Source organism: Hyperolius riggenbachi, chromosome 6 (assembly GCF_040937935.1).
Source record: "Hyperolius riggenbachi isolate aHypRig1 chromosome 6, aHypRig1.pri, whole genome shotgun sequence".
NCBI lineage: Eukaryota > Metazoa > Chordata > Amphibia > Anura > Hyperoliidae > Hyperolius > Hyperolius riggenbachi.
In genome coordinates this window covers 15,946,354-15,961,497 of record NC_090651.1, presented here as the reverse complement: position 1 = coordinate 15,961,497, position 15,144 = coordinate 15,946,354, and the positions used below count along the sequence as shown (strand labels likewise).

Here is a 15,144-nt window from a genome sequence, read left to right as displayed (position 1 = left end):
TTAACAACATTTACCCCTATTAATTCATCATGCCTCCATCACTCCTCCACACACCTCCTGCCAAGCCTTTGTCAAACCTCTATCACACCTCCTGCCAAGCCTTTGTCAAACCTCTATCACACCTCCTGCCAAGCCTTCACCACACCCCTGCCAAGCCTTGATCACTCCTCCACACCTCCCGCCATGCCTTTGTCACCACACACACTTCCTGCTATGCCTCCATCACACTTCTCTTATATGAAATCATCCCATGAGATTCTGATCAGTAGATGTACATTGTGGGGCAGATTTATCAGGTCAGTGCGAGAAAACAGGTGCAGAAGTAGAGCAGTTAGTCAGTTTCATTAATCTTGGTACCTGCTCTACATTCTCTCCGGCCTTCCTTGCTCTGGTTCTCAGAAATCCGCCTGTGTGCTGAAGGGACACAACGACATTGCCCTGCACAATATAATGTATATCAGAACACAAAGCACAGCAGGTAGATATATATCTAAAGGGAGGGGTTACTAAAGATAGATCCCAACATGCCCTATTTGTGTGCGTTCCACATATCAGTGTATGGGACATAAGCGCCATTCACTAAAGGTACTCATGCATACATTTTGGTGGCAGACAGACCAAGAGACAGATCTCTTTTCGATCGAATCTGATTGGAGAGAGATCTGTTGGCTGCTATAAACCAAAGGCCGATTGCCAGTCTTTAGCATGAAATCTTGCAGGGATCGGCCTTGTGACGACACCACCCCCCGCGTCCCCAGGCCGCTGTCCCCCCAATGTACATGTATCCCTCCGGTGCCCATGCAGTTATACTTTACCTGCCACCATCCTCGTATTTGCATCCCCACGTAGTTGCCCACGTCATGGCACGTGGGGCGCATGTGTGACGTCACAAATGCCTCCCACCACGTGATATATGCCGCTAGTCACATGGGGCAGTGAACAGGTAAAGTATAACTGCATGGGGCACCGTGTGGGGGACATAGGCGGGTGACAGCGGCAGGGGGTTTCCAGCTTGTCACCCCAAGATTTTCCAGCATGTCTGATCAATACCTGTGACAAATTTCAGCCTATATACCCTGTTAGCAATAACTAGCAGCATTACCTCCTCTTCACCTAGATCAGGGGTCTCAAACTCAATTTACCTGGGGGCCGCAGGAGGCAAAGTCAGGATGAGGCTGGGCCGCATAAGGGATTTCACAAAAAAAGTCCTCAAATGTCATTATTAACAGTTTTAATTATTTCTTCTGAACATGAAGTGTCCTACCTTATAGTTCGCTTCAGTGCTCCTGGTACAAGTAATCCGACGTGTCCCCGCCGCAAAACGAGGGCTGCAGAGCCCCCAAATTGCCCGAGGGGGCAATCCGCCGGCATTTCCTGGAAGGGGCAGAGCTTTCAGATTCAGCTCTGCCCCTCCTGACGTCAATCGCGCGGATCGCCGCCTCTGCCCGCCCCTCTCACTCTTCCTTCACAGAGAGGGGCAGGGAGAGGCGGCGATCCGTGCTGCACTTGACGTCAGGAGGGGCAGAGCTACAGCTAGAAGCTCTGCCCCTCAGCGCAGTCGTGGATGTTTGCCCGGGGGATTTGGGGGCTCTGCAGCTCTCGTTTAGAAGCGGGGGTGCGGCGGATTACTTGGGAGCACTGAAGCGAACTATAAGGTAAAATAGTTCGCTTCCGTGTCTCTTTTGCTTTTGCCGGCGCGGGCCACAAAATATTGTACCGAGGGCCGCAAATGGCCCGCGGGCCGTGAGTTTGAGACCCCTGACCTAGATCGTCTTAACTGCAAACCAGAGTGGTGACAGTCAATGAGATGTAAATACTTCTGGCTGGCCCGCCAACTTAAAGGACTCCCGAGGCGAACAAGTATAATCTATTTTTACTCACCTGGGGCTTCTTCTAGCCCCGAGCAGCCATCTCAGTGCCTCGCTGCAGCCCTGGTCCTCCTCAGTGCCCTGCTGGCCGCCCAAAATGATCGTGACCCGCCGCCAGGGTCAGCTCTTTTCCGCCTGTGCCTGCGTTTCCACGTCACCTGGTTCAGTACGGTAGTTGTGAACAGGCGCAGTATGTGCCAGATAACGTGGATGTGCGGGCATGAATGCCCGTGCAGGTGCAGAAGATCCTACCCCATCGGTGGGTGGCCATCATTACGGGCAGCTAGCGGGACACCGAGGAGGACCGGGGCTGCAGCGAGGGATTGAGACGGCTGCCAGGGGCTGGAAGAAGGCCCAGGTGAGTAAAATGGACTATACTGGTCCACCTCGGGAGTCCTTTAAATTGTACCTAAGGGAAAAGGGCCCTAAATGGGTACTTACCTCAGTAGAAGGAAGGCTCTGGATAATTAAGGGCCGGTTCACAGGGATGCTTGGTGGCATCCTCCAGCCTTCCGTTCTGCGTCGTCACATTCGGGGGAGGCACTGGGCTTTCCTGCAGGTGATCGGAGTCCAACGCGATCAGTCGTTCTCGTCCCAGCAAGGGGACATGAAGACGCGGCAGGGAATAGACCCTGGACACTGCATGTAGCATCCAGGGTCACCTGAAACGATGGGGAAAATAGGGATCGGAACGCTGCATTTATGCAATCGACGGTAACCGCGCAATGTTAGACACTCCCATTCACTTGAATGGGAGCGTTTAGCCGATAAGTCCCAGACGCTTAGCGGTAAACGCCGCCAAGCGTCCCCGTGGACCGTCCCCCTCGCCTATCCAGTAGACTTTGCGCTTGTTAGCGTCAGATGTGTAATGAGAGACCAGGACTCACAGAATCGAGATTCAGCTCCATCTCCTAACCAACGCTACCTTACATTATTTTCATATCTCTATGCCGCGCCTCTAGAAATGATGGAGCGATCTTGATGGAGTGGAATTACAGAGGAGAAAGATAGGGCCAGAAGCTGGAGCTAGCGTAGTGCGGAGGGCCCGGCCATGATGAGGTAGCCGTCCCCCCTCCCCGGGTAGCGCTAGATAGGTGGGCTAGTGGGTAGCCGCCAGGTATTGCTGGGGCGGTGCAGGGGTTAACTGGGGCAAGGGGCGGGCAGCTCTGCGCTGGGAGGTGTAGGCGGATTTTCCCGGGCAGGCGGCGGATGTAAGGAGGCGGGCACTTCCGGCTTGGAGCAGCGTGAAGGAAGAAGCTGCTTGCCGGACGCCCGCCTGTGCCCCCGCAACTATGGCAGATTTAGACCGTTTGGTGGCCAGGATCCGGGCGGAAGCGGAGTCAAGGGGCCCCTCGTGGGTCCAGGTCCAGCTGGCGGCGATAGGAGCAGGCACAACGGCGGAGGCTGCGGCGGCCAGCGAGCCACCCGCGGCTGCGGCACCCAGCGCTCCATCCGAGCAAGCAGGTGAGGGGAGAAGCGAAGAGAGGAGGCAGTCCAGGCCCCCGGATAGGCTCAGCCCAGAGCACCATGCCGGGCCCCGGCGCCGCTCAGGGAGCCCCCCTAGGGACCCTCCGCCTCCCCCTGCAAAACGGTTGTCCAAGGGCAAGGGGGCTGGCGGGAGGAATCCCAACCAACGGCATGAGGCAGCAGGAGAAGGGCCATCCAGCGCGGCCGGCTCTTCACATACACAGCAGGCGAGAGGTGATGCGGCCCTTAGTCCCCGCGCTGCGCGGCAGACTAAGCGGGCCCAACGGAAGGACTCCAACCCCACGGGTGCCGCCCTCCCCTCCGCGGCGGCGACCCACCAAGCGCACGGTGCGAGCAGGAGCTCCACCAGCAAGGGAAAGTCGGGAGGATCCAGCAGGCAGAAGAGCAAGTCGGGCAGAGGTGATCAGCGGCCACAGGCTCAGCACGCACAGCACGGCAGGGGCCCCCCAGCGGATAACGGCTCTGGCTCCGAGTTGGATTCTGTAGAGGATGATGACAACGTCGCAGCGGGTGGATCCGGAGTGACGGCTGGCAGGGACATGCGTCCGGAGCAGCCAGGTGAGGCCAATCTAGCCGCAGTTAATGCCTTAGCCACTTTATTGTTGGGGATTTGCGGGGGAAGACAGGGTGGGGCTGGTACCCTAGCAGCGCCAGCGGGGTCGCAGTTAGCGCAGGTGCAGCCTTCACCTTACATGCCGGCGGGGGCGTCGGGGTTGTTACCAATGGGATCGCCCCTCTCACCCGTGGGGGCTTGGTCTTTGGCACCCCCGGGAGCGGCCCCTCAGGTGGGGCTGGTACATGGAGGGGCGCAAGGAGTAGGTTTGGCCGTACAGGGGGTGGTTCAGGTGGCTCCACCCGCGGCGTTGGGTTTGAGTAGTGTCCAGGCGGAGGTGGCGGTGCAGACGGAAGGGGCAGCCAGCGGCTCTTCTGTTGATGGGGGTGCAGGCCAAGTGCGACTGGCAGATGCGTCGCATGCGGAACTGTACGTTTGTTTCAATGGCCTTCTTGGTTCTCATTTGAAGCAGGAAGTGAAGGAGCGAATCTGGAAGGGCGAATATATTGAGATATTTTCGCTCCTCCAGCTGGAGAAGTTCAATCTGGATAAGGGTAAGCCGGACGAGAAGAAGAGGGAGGAGGAACGGCGCTATAGATTGATACCCCGGACCTTCCAGAATTGGTTCCAGGCTTTCTCAATCCTTGCAAGCGTGACAGGGGAAAAGCAGCCTGAGCATTGCACAGCGCTGTTTGGTTACATGGATTCGATCGGGGAGGCCTACCGGTCGTACGGGGGGAATGCCTGGCTGCGGTATGACGAGCAGTTTAGGCAGACAAAGGCGGTACGGCCGGAGGTTCGGTGGGACCATAAGGATATCACCTTGTGGATGCGGTTGATGATTCCGGCAAGGGCCTCTCAGTCCTTTCCAGCAACAGCCGGAGGGTCGGCCCCCGCCGGCCAGCCGGCGACCCGTGGAAAGGGTACCTGTTGGCAATACAACGATGGAGCTTGTCGTTTTGGCCAGTCCTGCCGGTTCAAGCATGAGTGCTCCCATTGCGGAGGCTCACACGCGGCTTCCAGATGTTACAAGCAGCGAAGGGGGAAGTCGGGGGATTCTGCGCGAAAAAGGGATGACGCCAGTGAAGGGGGAGGTGATGGCACAGTTTCTAAGTAGGTATCCCGACCACGAGGCGGCGGAGTTCCTGAGGGCGGGTTTTGAGGAGGGGTTCCGGATTCCCAGTAGTTGTTCGTTGCGGTCGGCCCCCCCCTTTAGGAACTTGAAGTCCGCCTATGAGTTGCCGGGTGTCGTGGACAAGAAATTGGCTAAGGAGGTGGCAATGGGTCGATTGGCGGGTCCGTTCCCTTCTCGCCCTCTGGTTGATCTGATCGTGTCACCGCTGGGCGTGGTTCCTAAAAAAGAACCGGGATCGTTCCGCCTAATCCACCACTTGTCTTTTCCTCGCGGTTCATCTGTCAATGATGGATTGTCGGGTGATGATGCATCGGTGGTGTACACCTCATTCGATGCGGCTTTGAGTTGGGTCAGGCGTCTGGGTCAAGGGGCGTTACTGGCAAAGACTGATATCGAATCAGCTTTTAGGTTACTGCCGGTTCATCCTTCAAGTTTCCGTTTGTTGGGTTGTTTTTGGAAAGGAGAGTACTTTGTGGATAGGTGTCTGCCCATGGGGTGCTCCATTTCATGTGCTTATTTCGAGAGGTTTAGCACTTTTTTGGAATGGGTAGTGAAGGATGATTCGAGTGTGCAGTCAATTATACACTACCTCGACGATTTTTTGTTCATGGGTGCAGCAGACTCTCCTGATTGTGCGTACGCATTGGCGACTATGCGGCACGTATGTGAGCGCTTCGGGGTCCCACTCGCCGAGGAAAAGACGGAGGGACCCGGCACGGCGTTGAAATTCTTGGGCATTACTATAGACACCGTTGCTATGGAATGCAGCTTGCCAGCTGATAAGGTGGTGAACCTCAAGAATTCCATTTCATTGGCACTCAGTAGCAGAAAGATGACTTTGAGGGAGGTGCAGTCTATGCTGGGCAAGTTGAATTTCGCCTGCAGAATCATGCCCATGGGGCGTATTTTCTGCAGGCGCCTGGCAATGGCGACTGCAGGAGCGTCGGCGCCACACCACCGGATTCGGCTAACCGCGGACATCAAGGCCGACCTACAGGTGTGGTTGATTTTCTTGACTAATTTCAATTGCAAGTCACTGTGGATGCAAGACACGGTGAGCAATGCGGAGTTAGAGCTGTTTACTGATGCGGCGGGCTCTCATGGTTTCGGGGCCTTTTTCGCGGGCCAATGGTGCGCAGTTCCCTGGGACACAACCTGGGTGGAGGCGGGTTTTACGTCCAACCTGGTGCTGTTGGAGTTATTCCCCATAGTGGTGGCGGTACAGATTTGGGGAAGGCAGCTGGCCAACAAGCGGGTGAGGTTCAACTGCGACAACATGGGTGTGGTGTTGGCAGTGAACAGCTGTTCGGCATCTTCCCCCCCGGTGATAAGTCTGATGCGGCAATTGGTGTTGGATTGCTTGCGGTTTAATATTTACTTGTTTGCTGTGCATTTACCTGGGGTCGACAATGTCATTGCTGATGCACTTTCTCGATTCCAGTGGGACAGATTCCGGGCTGCGGTTCCCACGGCGGAAGAGCGTGGGGTTCCTTGCCCGCCCGCGGCGTGGAGGATTCCTTTCGAGCGGTATCCTGTATGATTGGGAGATCCATATCAGAGTCGTCAGCGGCAGCGTACACGTTAGTGTGGAATGCGTGGGACGCTTTGATGTTTCAAGCAGGAGGTTGTGCTTCGGATGAAGAACGGCTATGTTTGTTGCTGTATTTCTTGGGGAATAATTTTGTAGAGGGTATTTCGGCATCGGCAGTGGCTAAGAAGTTATCGGCTCTGGCCTTTTGGTTCAAGGTCAGGGGGCTCTTAGATGTAACTAAAGATTTCCGGGTTAGGCAGGCCCTTAGGGGTTACCGGTCTGGGTCGGTTCGCAGGGAGGCCAGGCGCCCAGTTACGTTTGAGTTGCTGGGGAGGCTGGTGGGGATACTTCCGGGCGTATGTTCCTCCAGTTATGAGTGCGGTCTATTTCAGACCGCCTTCGTGCTGGCTTTTTTCGGGGCCTTTAGAATAGGGGAGCTTGTTAGCCGCAACAAAGCGGGAGTGGGAGGCATTCTTGCAGAACACATCTCCGTTCATGCTGATACGGTCGTCATTTATCTGCCGCGCTCAAAAACTGACCAGGCAGGCAGGGGCCGGACTATCACCCTGTTTCAGATTGGCGGCCCATTATGCCCTCATTATAACGTCCAGAGTTTTGGGGCAGCTCGCCCCTCTCAGGCTCGGGTGTTTTTGGCGCACCGGGACGGCTCGGCGTTGTCTCGCTTTCAGTTTGTAGCATTGTTTCGAAAATGTTTAGGCCAACTCGGCCTCCCTTTTCTGGAGTTTGCCTCCCACTCGTTCCGGATTGGTGCGGCTACTGAGGCGTCACGTTGGGGGTTGAGCGAGGATGTCATAAAGCAGATTGGGCGCTGGGAGTCGGCTCGTTTCAAGTCATACATCAGGCCCCACTTAGTGTAGGTGGGGTGGGGGTAGATGGGTCTAGGGCAATTGCTGTTAGTTTGTTCTCTCTTGTTGCAGGTCCGCAGGTCATCGTCTGGATTGTGGGACACTCCTACGTTAGTAGGGGGGCGAGAAGGGCCGATGTGAGGCCCGAGGGCCGGCAGCTTGGCTTCCCTAGGGAGCAGGTACGTATTCGGTGGATAGGTTTCCCTGGGATGGTTTGGCCCGGCCTTTTGCCGGAACTTCACAAGTTGGCACGCATAGATAGAGCCCCTGACATCCTCGTGTTGCACGTTGGGGGGAACGATCTGGCGGCTAGATCTACCAGAATTGTGATAAAGGAGATCAAATTTGATTTCTTGAGGGTTCGGTCCCTGTTTCCCGAGACCATTGTAGTTTGGTCAGACATTGTGGCTCGGGAATTTTGGAGGTTGGCTAATTCGGTCCAAAAGGTCAACAAAGCAAGGATAAAATTGAACAAGGAGGTGGCCAGGTTCTTTATCAGGAATGGGGGGTTGGCTATCCGTCATTTCGAACTGGAGGAAGACATTGGTTTGTTCCTTAGAAGGGACGGGGTGCATCTTAATGACATTGGGATGGACTTGTGGGCCCTAGGTATCGAAGACGGGATACAAAGAGCTTTGAGGTTGGGGGCCTCAAGGTCATAAGGGGTCATGCCCTTTCGTGGTGGAGGGGTAAAAAGGGGCTCCGGAGGTCGGTTTATTGGGAAAGAGATTTGTCGCGGGACAAATCCGGCGGTTTTAACGGAGTGAAGAGAGACGACTTTGGGGCATGCAGCTGTCCCCGAGCCGAGTTCCGCGGCTGGGGGCCGGTACAAGGCTGCATGTCACACGGGTGTTATGACAGACAGACTTTCGGTGCCTCCGGACCCCTTACCCCAGCTCTTTGTGAATGCTGTTTTGGTTATTTTGGTTATGATGGTTATTTGGTTTGTTTGGAACATTGTTAATTGGCTGAATAAAGAAAGGGGCTGCTATGGCCTTAAAATTAATCCAATGCCAAGTAGTCCGTGTCTATTATTTTAATAGGTTAAGAGGGGATGGAGTATGGGGGATGGTGGTGTATGGGGGTTTTAAGGGGGTGGTAGGCTTACCATTATCAAGATAGGGCCAGAAGCTGGAGCTAGCGTAGTGCGGAGGGCCCGGCCATGATGAGGTAGCCGTCCCCCCTCCCCGGGTAGCGCTAGATAGGTGGGCTAGTGGGTAGCCGCCAGGTATTGCTGGGGCGGTGCAGGGGTTAACTGGGGCAAGGGGCGGGCAGCTCTGCGCTGGGAGGTGTAGGCGGATTTTCCCGGGCAGGCGGCGGATGTAAGGAGGCGGGCACTTCCGGCTTGGAGCAGCGTGAAGGAAGAAGCTCCCACCCTCCCTCCCTTATTTTCTGTTTTTGTGTGGTATGTCTTTGTTTGTCATTGCAGCCGGAGGGGTAAAAAGGGGCTCCGGAGGTCGGTTTATTGGGAAAGAGATTTGTCGCGGGACAAATCCGGCGGTTTTAACGGAGTGAAGAGAGACGACTTTGGGGCATGCAGCTGTCCCCGAGCCGAGTTCCGCGGCTGGGGGCCGGTACAAGGCTGCATGTCACACGGGTGTTATGACAGACAGACTTTCGGTGCCTCCGGACCCCTTACCCCAGCTCTTTGTGAATGCTGTTTTGGTTATTTTGGTTATGATGGTTATTTGGTTTGTTTGGAACATTGTTAATTGGCTGAATAAAGAAAGGGGCTGCTATGGCCTTAAAATTAATCCAATGCCAAGTAGTCCGTGTCTATTATTTTAATAGGTTAAGAGGGGATGGAGTATGGGGGATGGTGGTGTATGGGGGTTTTAAGGGGGTGGTAGGCTTACCATTATCATGTGCTGATTACAAAGAGCTAACATGGTAATTATTCTGCTGAAGCATCATATCCTTCCATCTGTTCCCATCTCACAGCAGCAGTGCATTATGCTAAATACGCCAGTATATCTACTACAGGCTGCACAATGTCACGCATAGACGATCGGGAATCAGCAACCTCATGTCCTGCTGAACTACAAATCCCAGCATGCTTGTAGTACCCAGATCAAGCATCATATCCTTCCATCTGTTCCCATCTCACATCAGCATTGCATTATGCTGAACACACCAGCCAGTATATCTACTACAGGCTGCACAATGTCACGCATAGACGATCGGGAATCAGCAACCTCATGTCCTGCTGAACTACAAATCCCAGCATGCTTGTAGTACCCAGATCAAGCATCATATCCTTCCATCTGTTCCCATCTCACAGCAGCATTGCATTATGCTGAATACGCCAGCCGGTATATCTACTACAGACTGCACAACGTCACGCATAGACGATCAGGAATCAGCAACCTCATGCTTGTGGTTCCCAGATCAAGACTTGGAGTAAATTCTTGTTCCACAGGAAGTGAAGTCACCTGGGCTGAACAGGAAGTTTGCATGCGGCCAATCAGATTAAGCAATTGATGTTTCATTGCCTGACAGCTGATTAGTTAAAGGATCACTCCAGCAAAAAAAGTTTGCCGTTAAAATCTGACAGGACCGACAGGTTTTGGACTAGTCCATCTCCTCATGGGGGATTCTCAGGGTTTTATTTGTTTTCAAAAGCATTCTCTGAACGGCAGTTACGTTACAGCGTGATTGCAATTGCGGTTCCCAAAGCGAAAATAAACTTATGAGATAATGAACTGTGATGATGTAATGAGACTCTCTTCTTTGCTACTAATGTTCTGTTCATTATTCGTACTACACATACAATTCACTATATCATCCTTTTTTTTTCACTTTAAGTTTGCTTTAAGTGTGATTTCTTTTCCAAGCTGCATGTAAATTGCCACAACTCATCTCACTGATGGTCTCTATTCCCGGGTGACGCACGTTGCCGCTGGACATGGCGAGGAGTTCCTGGGGTGACCGGGGGGATCTGATGGATCTGCTGTGATTTCCTGTCACTGCCCCTCCAATACAAACATCCCTGGCTGACGAGAGAATACAGAGAACCTGATGTGATGTATGTCTATAGATCAGTTTCCACAGCAACAATCTCCAGGCCACGAGCCCGGCACCCAGAGATGTATTGACGCACTTGGTCACCTGACTGCTCAGGCAGTGCGGACGCTGATATCCTCTGACTGTCTCTATCAGCATTCTGGGCACACGCCGCTATGGCTGCGGCATCCGTCACACAGCGTTACCAACCGCCGGAAGGTTCATTACACGGTGCGGAATATACCGAAGATCAAAAGAAAATAAAACCCTTTTACTAGATATGATATAATGCTACTGTGACAGCAAACAGCTAAATCGCTTTACGTTTAGGCAACTTTTAAAGGGGACCTGAACTCAGATGTTCCTCTCAGCTCTAAAAGATAAGCAACAGCATAATAACCTTTAAAGAAAAACAATTCTTTGTTACAGACTGATACGAATCCTGCAATAAATCTGCAGTGTGTCTACTTCCTGCATTCATGGAAGCACATATTGTGTTTACTAATTAGCTGCTGTGCCGTGGCAGTCAGCTGACACACCTGAGAGATCAAATTACAACTTGTGATTAGTCACAGATGAGGGGGAATTAGACAGGCTAAACTATTTAAATCCATATAGGGGGCATTTCTCTATGTTTCCTTTCTGTCCTGTGCGAGAGTTCAGGTCCACTTTAAGTGTTCAGAGCGGAATGCTTTAGACATGTGATGAGCAGTATAAATGTTTATGTACAGAATCATGGAGGTACCCCAGAAACGGGCGTAACTAGAGGGGAGCAGCCTTTGCGACCGCAGGGGGGCCCAGAGCTGTAAGGGGGCTCCAGCTACTACTTCCCTCCCTCTGATACAGGGGACCATCCTTCAGATTAGGTGTTCTGTGGCTACAGTTGTTATGGATATGGAGATTACGATGGGCACACTTGTTTTATGGCCCCTGATAGATGGGCCCCCAGGATGTGAGGGTCACCAGTGGTAGGCAAGGGAAAGGGTGTGAATATGAGGGGCCCCATCAAAGCTTTGCTGGGGGAGGCCCCGTAATCAGGGCGGTTCTCTCATGTAGCAGGGTGAAACACTTGTATCAGGCACAGAGATTACAGGGACAGAATGTTTTTACTGTGTGATTACATTAACAGCGTGCAGTCAGAGTAGGAGGAGGAGCGAGAGGAGAGCGAGGGGAAGAGGTCATCATTGGTGAAAAGCAGCTTGTTGTGCTGTGTGAGGAGTCTGACAGTGAGTGAGGAGGGGGAGGCAGGAGAGCAGCATTAGGGAAAAGCAGCTTGTTGTGCTGTGTGAGGAGTCTGACCGTGAATGAGGAGGGGGGAGGCAGGAGAGCAGCATTGGTGAAAAGCAGCTTGTTGTGCTGTGTGAGGAGTCTGACAGTGAGTGAGGCGGGGGAGGCAGGAGAGCATCATTGGGGAAAAGCAGCTTGTTGTGCTGTGTGAGGAGTCTGACAGTGAGTGAGGAGGGGGAGGCAGGAGAGCATCATTGGGGAAAAGCAGCTTGTTGTGCTGTGTGAGGAGTCTGACAGTGAGTGAGGAGGGTGGAGGCAGGAGAGCATCATTGGGGAAAAGCAGCTTGTTGTGCTGTGTGAGGAGTCTGACAGTGAGTGAGGAGGGAGGAGGCAGGAGAGCAGCAGTGTTTCATTGGACTTGCACAGCAGAAGGGAGGAGCTGGCACTGCTCTCCTGAGTGAGGAGGAATGGAGTGGCTGAAGGTGAGAGGTTTGTTTGTCACAGACTCACAGCCAGCCAGTGTGCTATTGTGTTGAGCTGCAGCATGTCATGTGAGAACATTAAATGAAGCAGAGTAACTTCAAGTCAATGTCAAGTACTGTACAATCATTACAAATGGGGGAAGGGGGGGAGGAGTAAGTCCTGATTCACTAGCACCTCAACAGAAGCTTGTAGCACACTCATCTGTATTTATACCACAATAAAATGTTTTGAAAACAGATAAGCTAATAAACAGGCCTGCGTGTAGGCAGCACTGAAATAATCCAATCAATTGCAGTAGATGCTTCATCGAATTGGTCCATTTCCAAACTATATCATTTTGCATAAAAGCTGCGTCAAATGTGTATAAACTCAGGACTATTAGCATCACACTGACCATCCCTTTGCAAGGCAATGTTTACGCCTTTATCATGGCTGGACTATTGCAATGCCCTCTATGCAGGCCTTCCAAATAAAGACCTACACCGCCTGCAGCTAGTACAGAATGCTGCCACAAGGCTGTTAACAAGCCCACCGTGCCATTGCCACATAACACCAATCCTTTGCTCACTACACTGGCTACACATAAAAATTGCAATGCTAACATTCAAATCCCTACACAACCTAGGCCCCGTATACCTGAAAGATTTGTCGCAACTGCGTCACACCGCCCACGATCTCAGATCAAAAGGATCCAATAACTAGACCACCTCCAGAGTTAGGGCTGGTGCACACCTGAGCGGTTCTGGAGCGTTTTTTAAAACGCTTGCAGGGGGGAAACCGCTTGGCTAATGAAAGTGAATGGGCTGGTGCACACCAGAGCGGCTCGTGTTTTCCACAAATGCAAACTCGGGTCCTGCAGCATTTTTGTGAATTTCTGAGGCGTTTCTGCCTCAATGTTAGGCCCCATTCACACTAGAGCGTTTTTCCACGATTTTAGCAAAATGTTCAAACGCTATCGCTTTTTAAAAGCACTAGCATAATGAAACCCTATGGGCCCGGTTTTACTTGGGCGATTTGCGCTAATCGCCGCAAACCGCCCAAAAACAGCAAACGCATCGCCTGCACCATTTTCAGGCGGTTTCCCGGCGATCGCATTTTAGTGCTAAATAAGCGATAAACGCGTTCGCCACAAAATCGCCGCACTGTTCAGTGATTTTTCCACGTGAAATCGCAGAAAAAAATCACTCCAGCAAAATGCTGGCAATTTTTGCAGGCGTTTTGAAAGCGCAGGTGTGAATAGAGCCTCAAAGTATTGGAAAGTGGAAAACCGCTCTGAAAAACGCCAGTTCAGAGAGGTTTTCCAGGCGTTTTTGTTACAGAAGCTGTTCAGTAACAGCTTTACTGTAACAATATATGTAATCTGCTACACAAAAACACTCCAAAAAACGCTAGGAATGTTTTAGAAAATCTCTACATGCCTAGAATTGTTCTGAAATTTGCTTCAAAAACCTCTAGCGTTTTGCAGATCTGCTAGAAGTTTTTGGTGTGCACTGGCCCTTTAACTAAAAAGCTTTGGAGCCAGAGCTTTCTGTCATGATGCCCCTACCCTGTGGAATGCCTTACCAAACTTAATCAAGACAGCTCCAGTCCTTGACATATTTAACCTATTGGGGACCGGCTGCCTAACCCCTTTTAAGGACCAGGCGAATTTGCATGCGGAGGGGGGGGGCATGTTTGGAGAGTCAGGCAGCCGGATCCCCAGTGCAGATGGCAAGACTTGAGGTGCGTACACACATGCGACTATAGTCGTTTGTAACGATCGTTCCCCGATCTTTACCAACGACGATCGTTACAAAAAACGAAACACCGACTATTAAGGCAAACGACGAACGAGCCAAATTGCTACAAAAGAAAGTTCTGTCTCGGCGGATTTTAACCAACGACGATCGTTTGCAAAAGTAGTACATCGTTGGAAACGGTCGTTCGTACTAGGCTTGACATGCGCATTTCACTATTTCTCTGTGAAACTTCTCATTTTTATGCGCAGGCGCAATAGATGCTTTACGTGATGTAACGTTCGTTCTAACGATCAGATCGTTACACACCTTTTAAAACTATCTTTACTTAGGTCGTTCTTTCATCAATTAAAAGTTCGTTCGTCGTTCTCAACGAACGATCGTTGTCGCATGTGTGTATGTAGCATTGATGTCCCCCCTGTAGCCAGATGTTCCCCCTGTAACCAGCAGCATTTACTCACCTCTCAGGCTCCAGCGTTGAGCTGATGTGGACCCCTCCGCTCCGGCCGGCATCCCCGCTCGTACTGCCGCTCAGTTCCGAGACGCGGCTTGATGATGTCATCAAGGTGGGACCTGACACTGACGTCAGAGCGAGCGTCAGTAACAGGGATCACTACGATACGCCGGCCATCGTAGTGATCACATGATCAGAAGCCATATGTGATAGCTTCTGATCACTGGAGGGGAGATGTCAGCTTTCATATGACAGCTTAATCTCCCCTCTCAGGTACAGAAACGGCAGGCGGGGTAAAAGATTCAATCAAAACCGAATAGCCACCTGTTTAGTCTGGCATTTATGATCACGTAACTTTTTCCCCAGTACACATCACTATGCATGGATCCGGCACAAGCTTATGCATCTTGGGTCCTATGGGACAAAAGCACTTTACGTTGTTGTAGAATTATACACATAAAACATCCCATTGACGCCTCATTGTACAATTAGAACATTTTACGTAATCAAAAAAGCTAAAAAATAAGCTAAGCTACAAGGCCACAACTGGCAGTTCTATTGTTAGATCAAAGCTTCTCCCTCCAGCCACTAGAGGTCACTTCTAGGAGACAGATTATGCAATATAAGAGATGCCATCTTTCAACAATGACCTCTAGTGGCAGGAGAAACTAAAAGCAGTCTATAAGGCTGTCAGGCTTTTAAAGCTGGCCATACACTAATCAATTATCACATGATCTTGTTTTTCAATGATTTTCTTGAAAGATAGAATCGCAACGTTAGTTTTTAGTCAGTCGTTAAAT

The 15,144-nt window shown here is 51.8% G+C and overlaps 1 protein-coding gene across 7 annotated transcripts in view; it reads right to left on the bottom strand.

Annotated features, from left to right (window-relative positions):
• Positions 1-15,144, bottom strand: part of FEZ1 (fasciculation and elongation protein zeta 1) — an 88,812-nt gene that overhangs the window by 28,686 nt on the left and 44,982 nt on the right. For 5 of the 7 annotated variants that reach the window (XM_068238874.1, XM_068238875.1, XM_068238876.1 and 2 more), the window contains one exon: positions 358-438. The exons of the other annotated variants lie outside the window; for them this stretch is intronic. In XM_068238874.1, the coding sequence (XP_068094975.1) occupies positions 358-438 (81 nt within the window). The remainder of the gene's footprint in view (positions 1-357; positions 439-15,144) is intronic. 7 annotated transcript variants of the gene reach the window in all.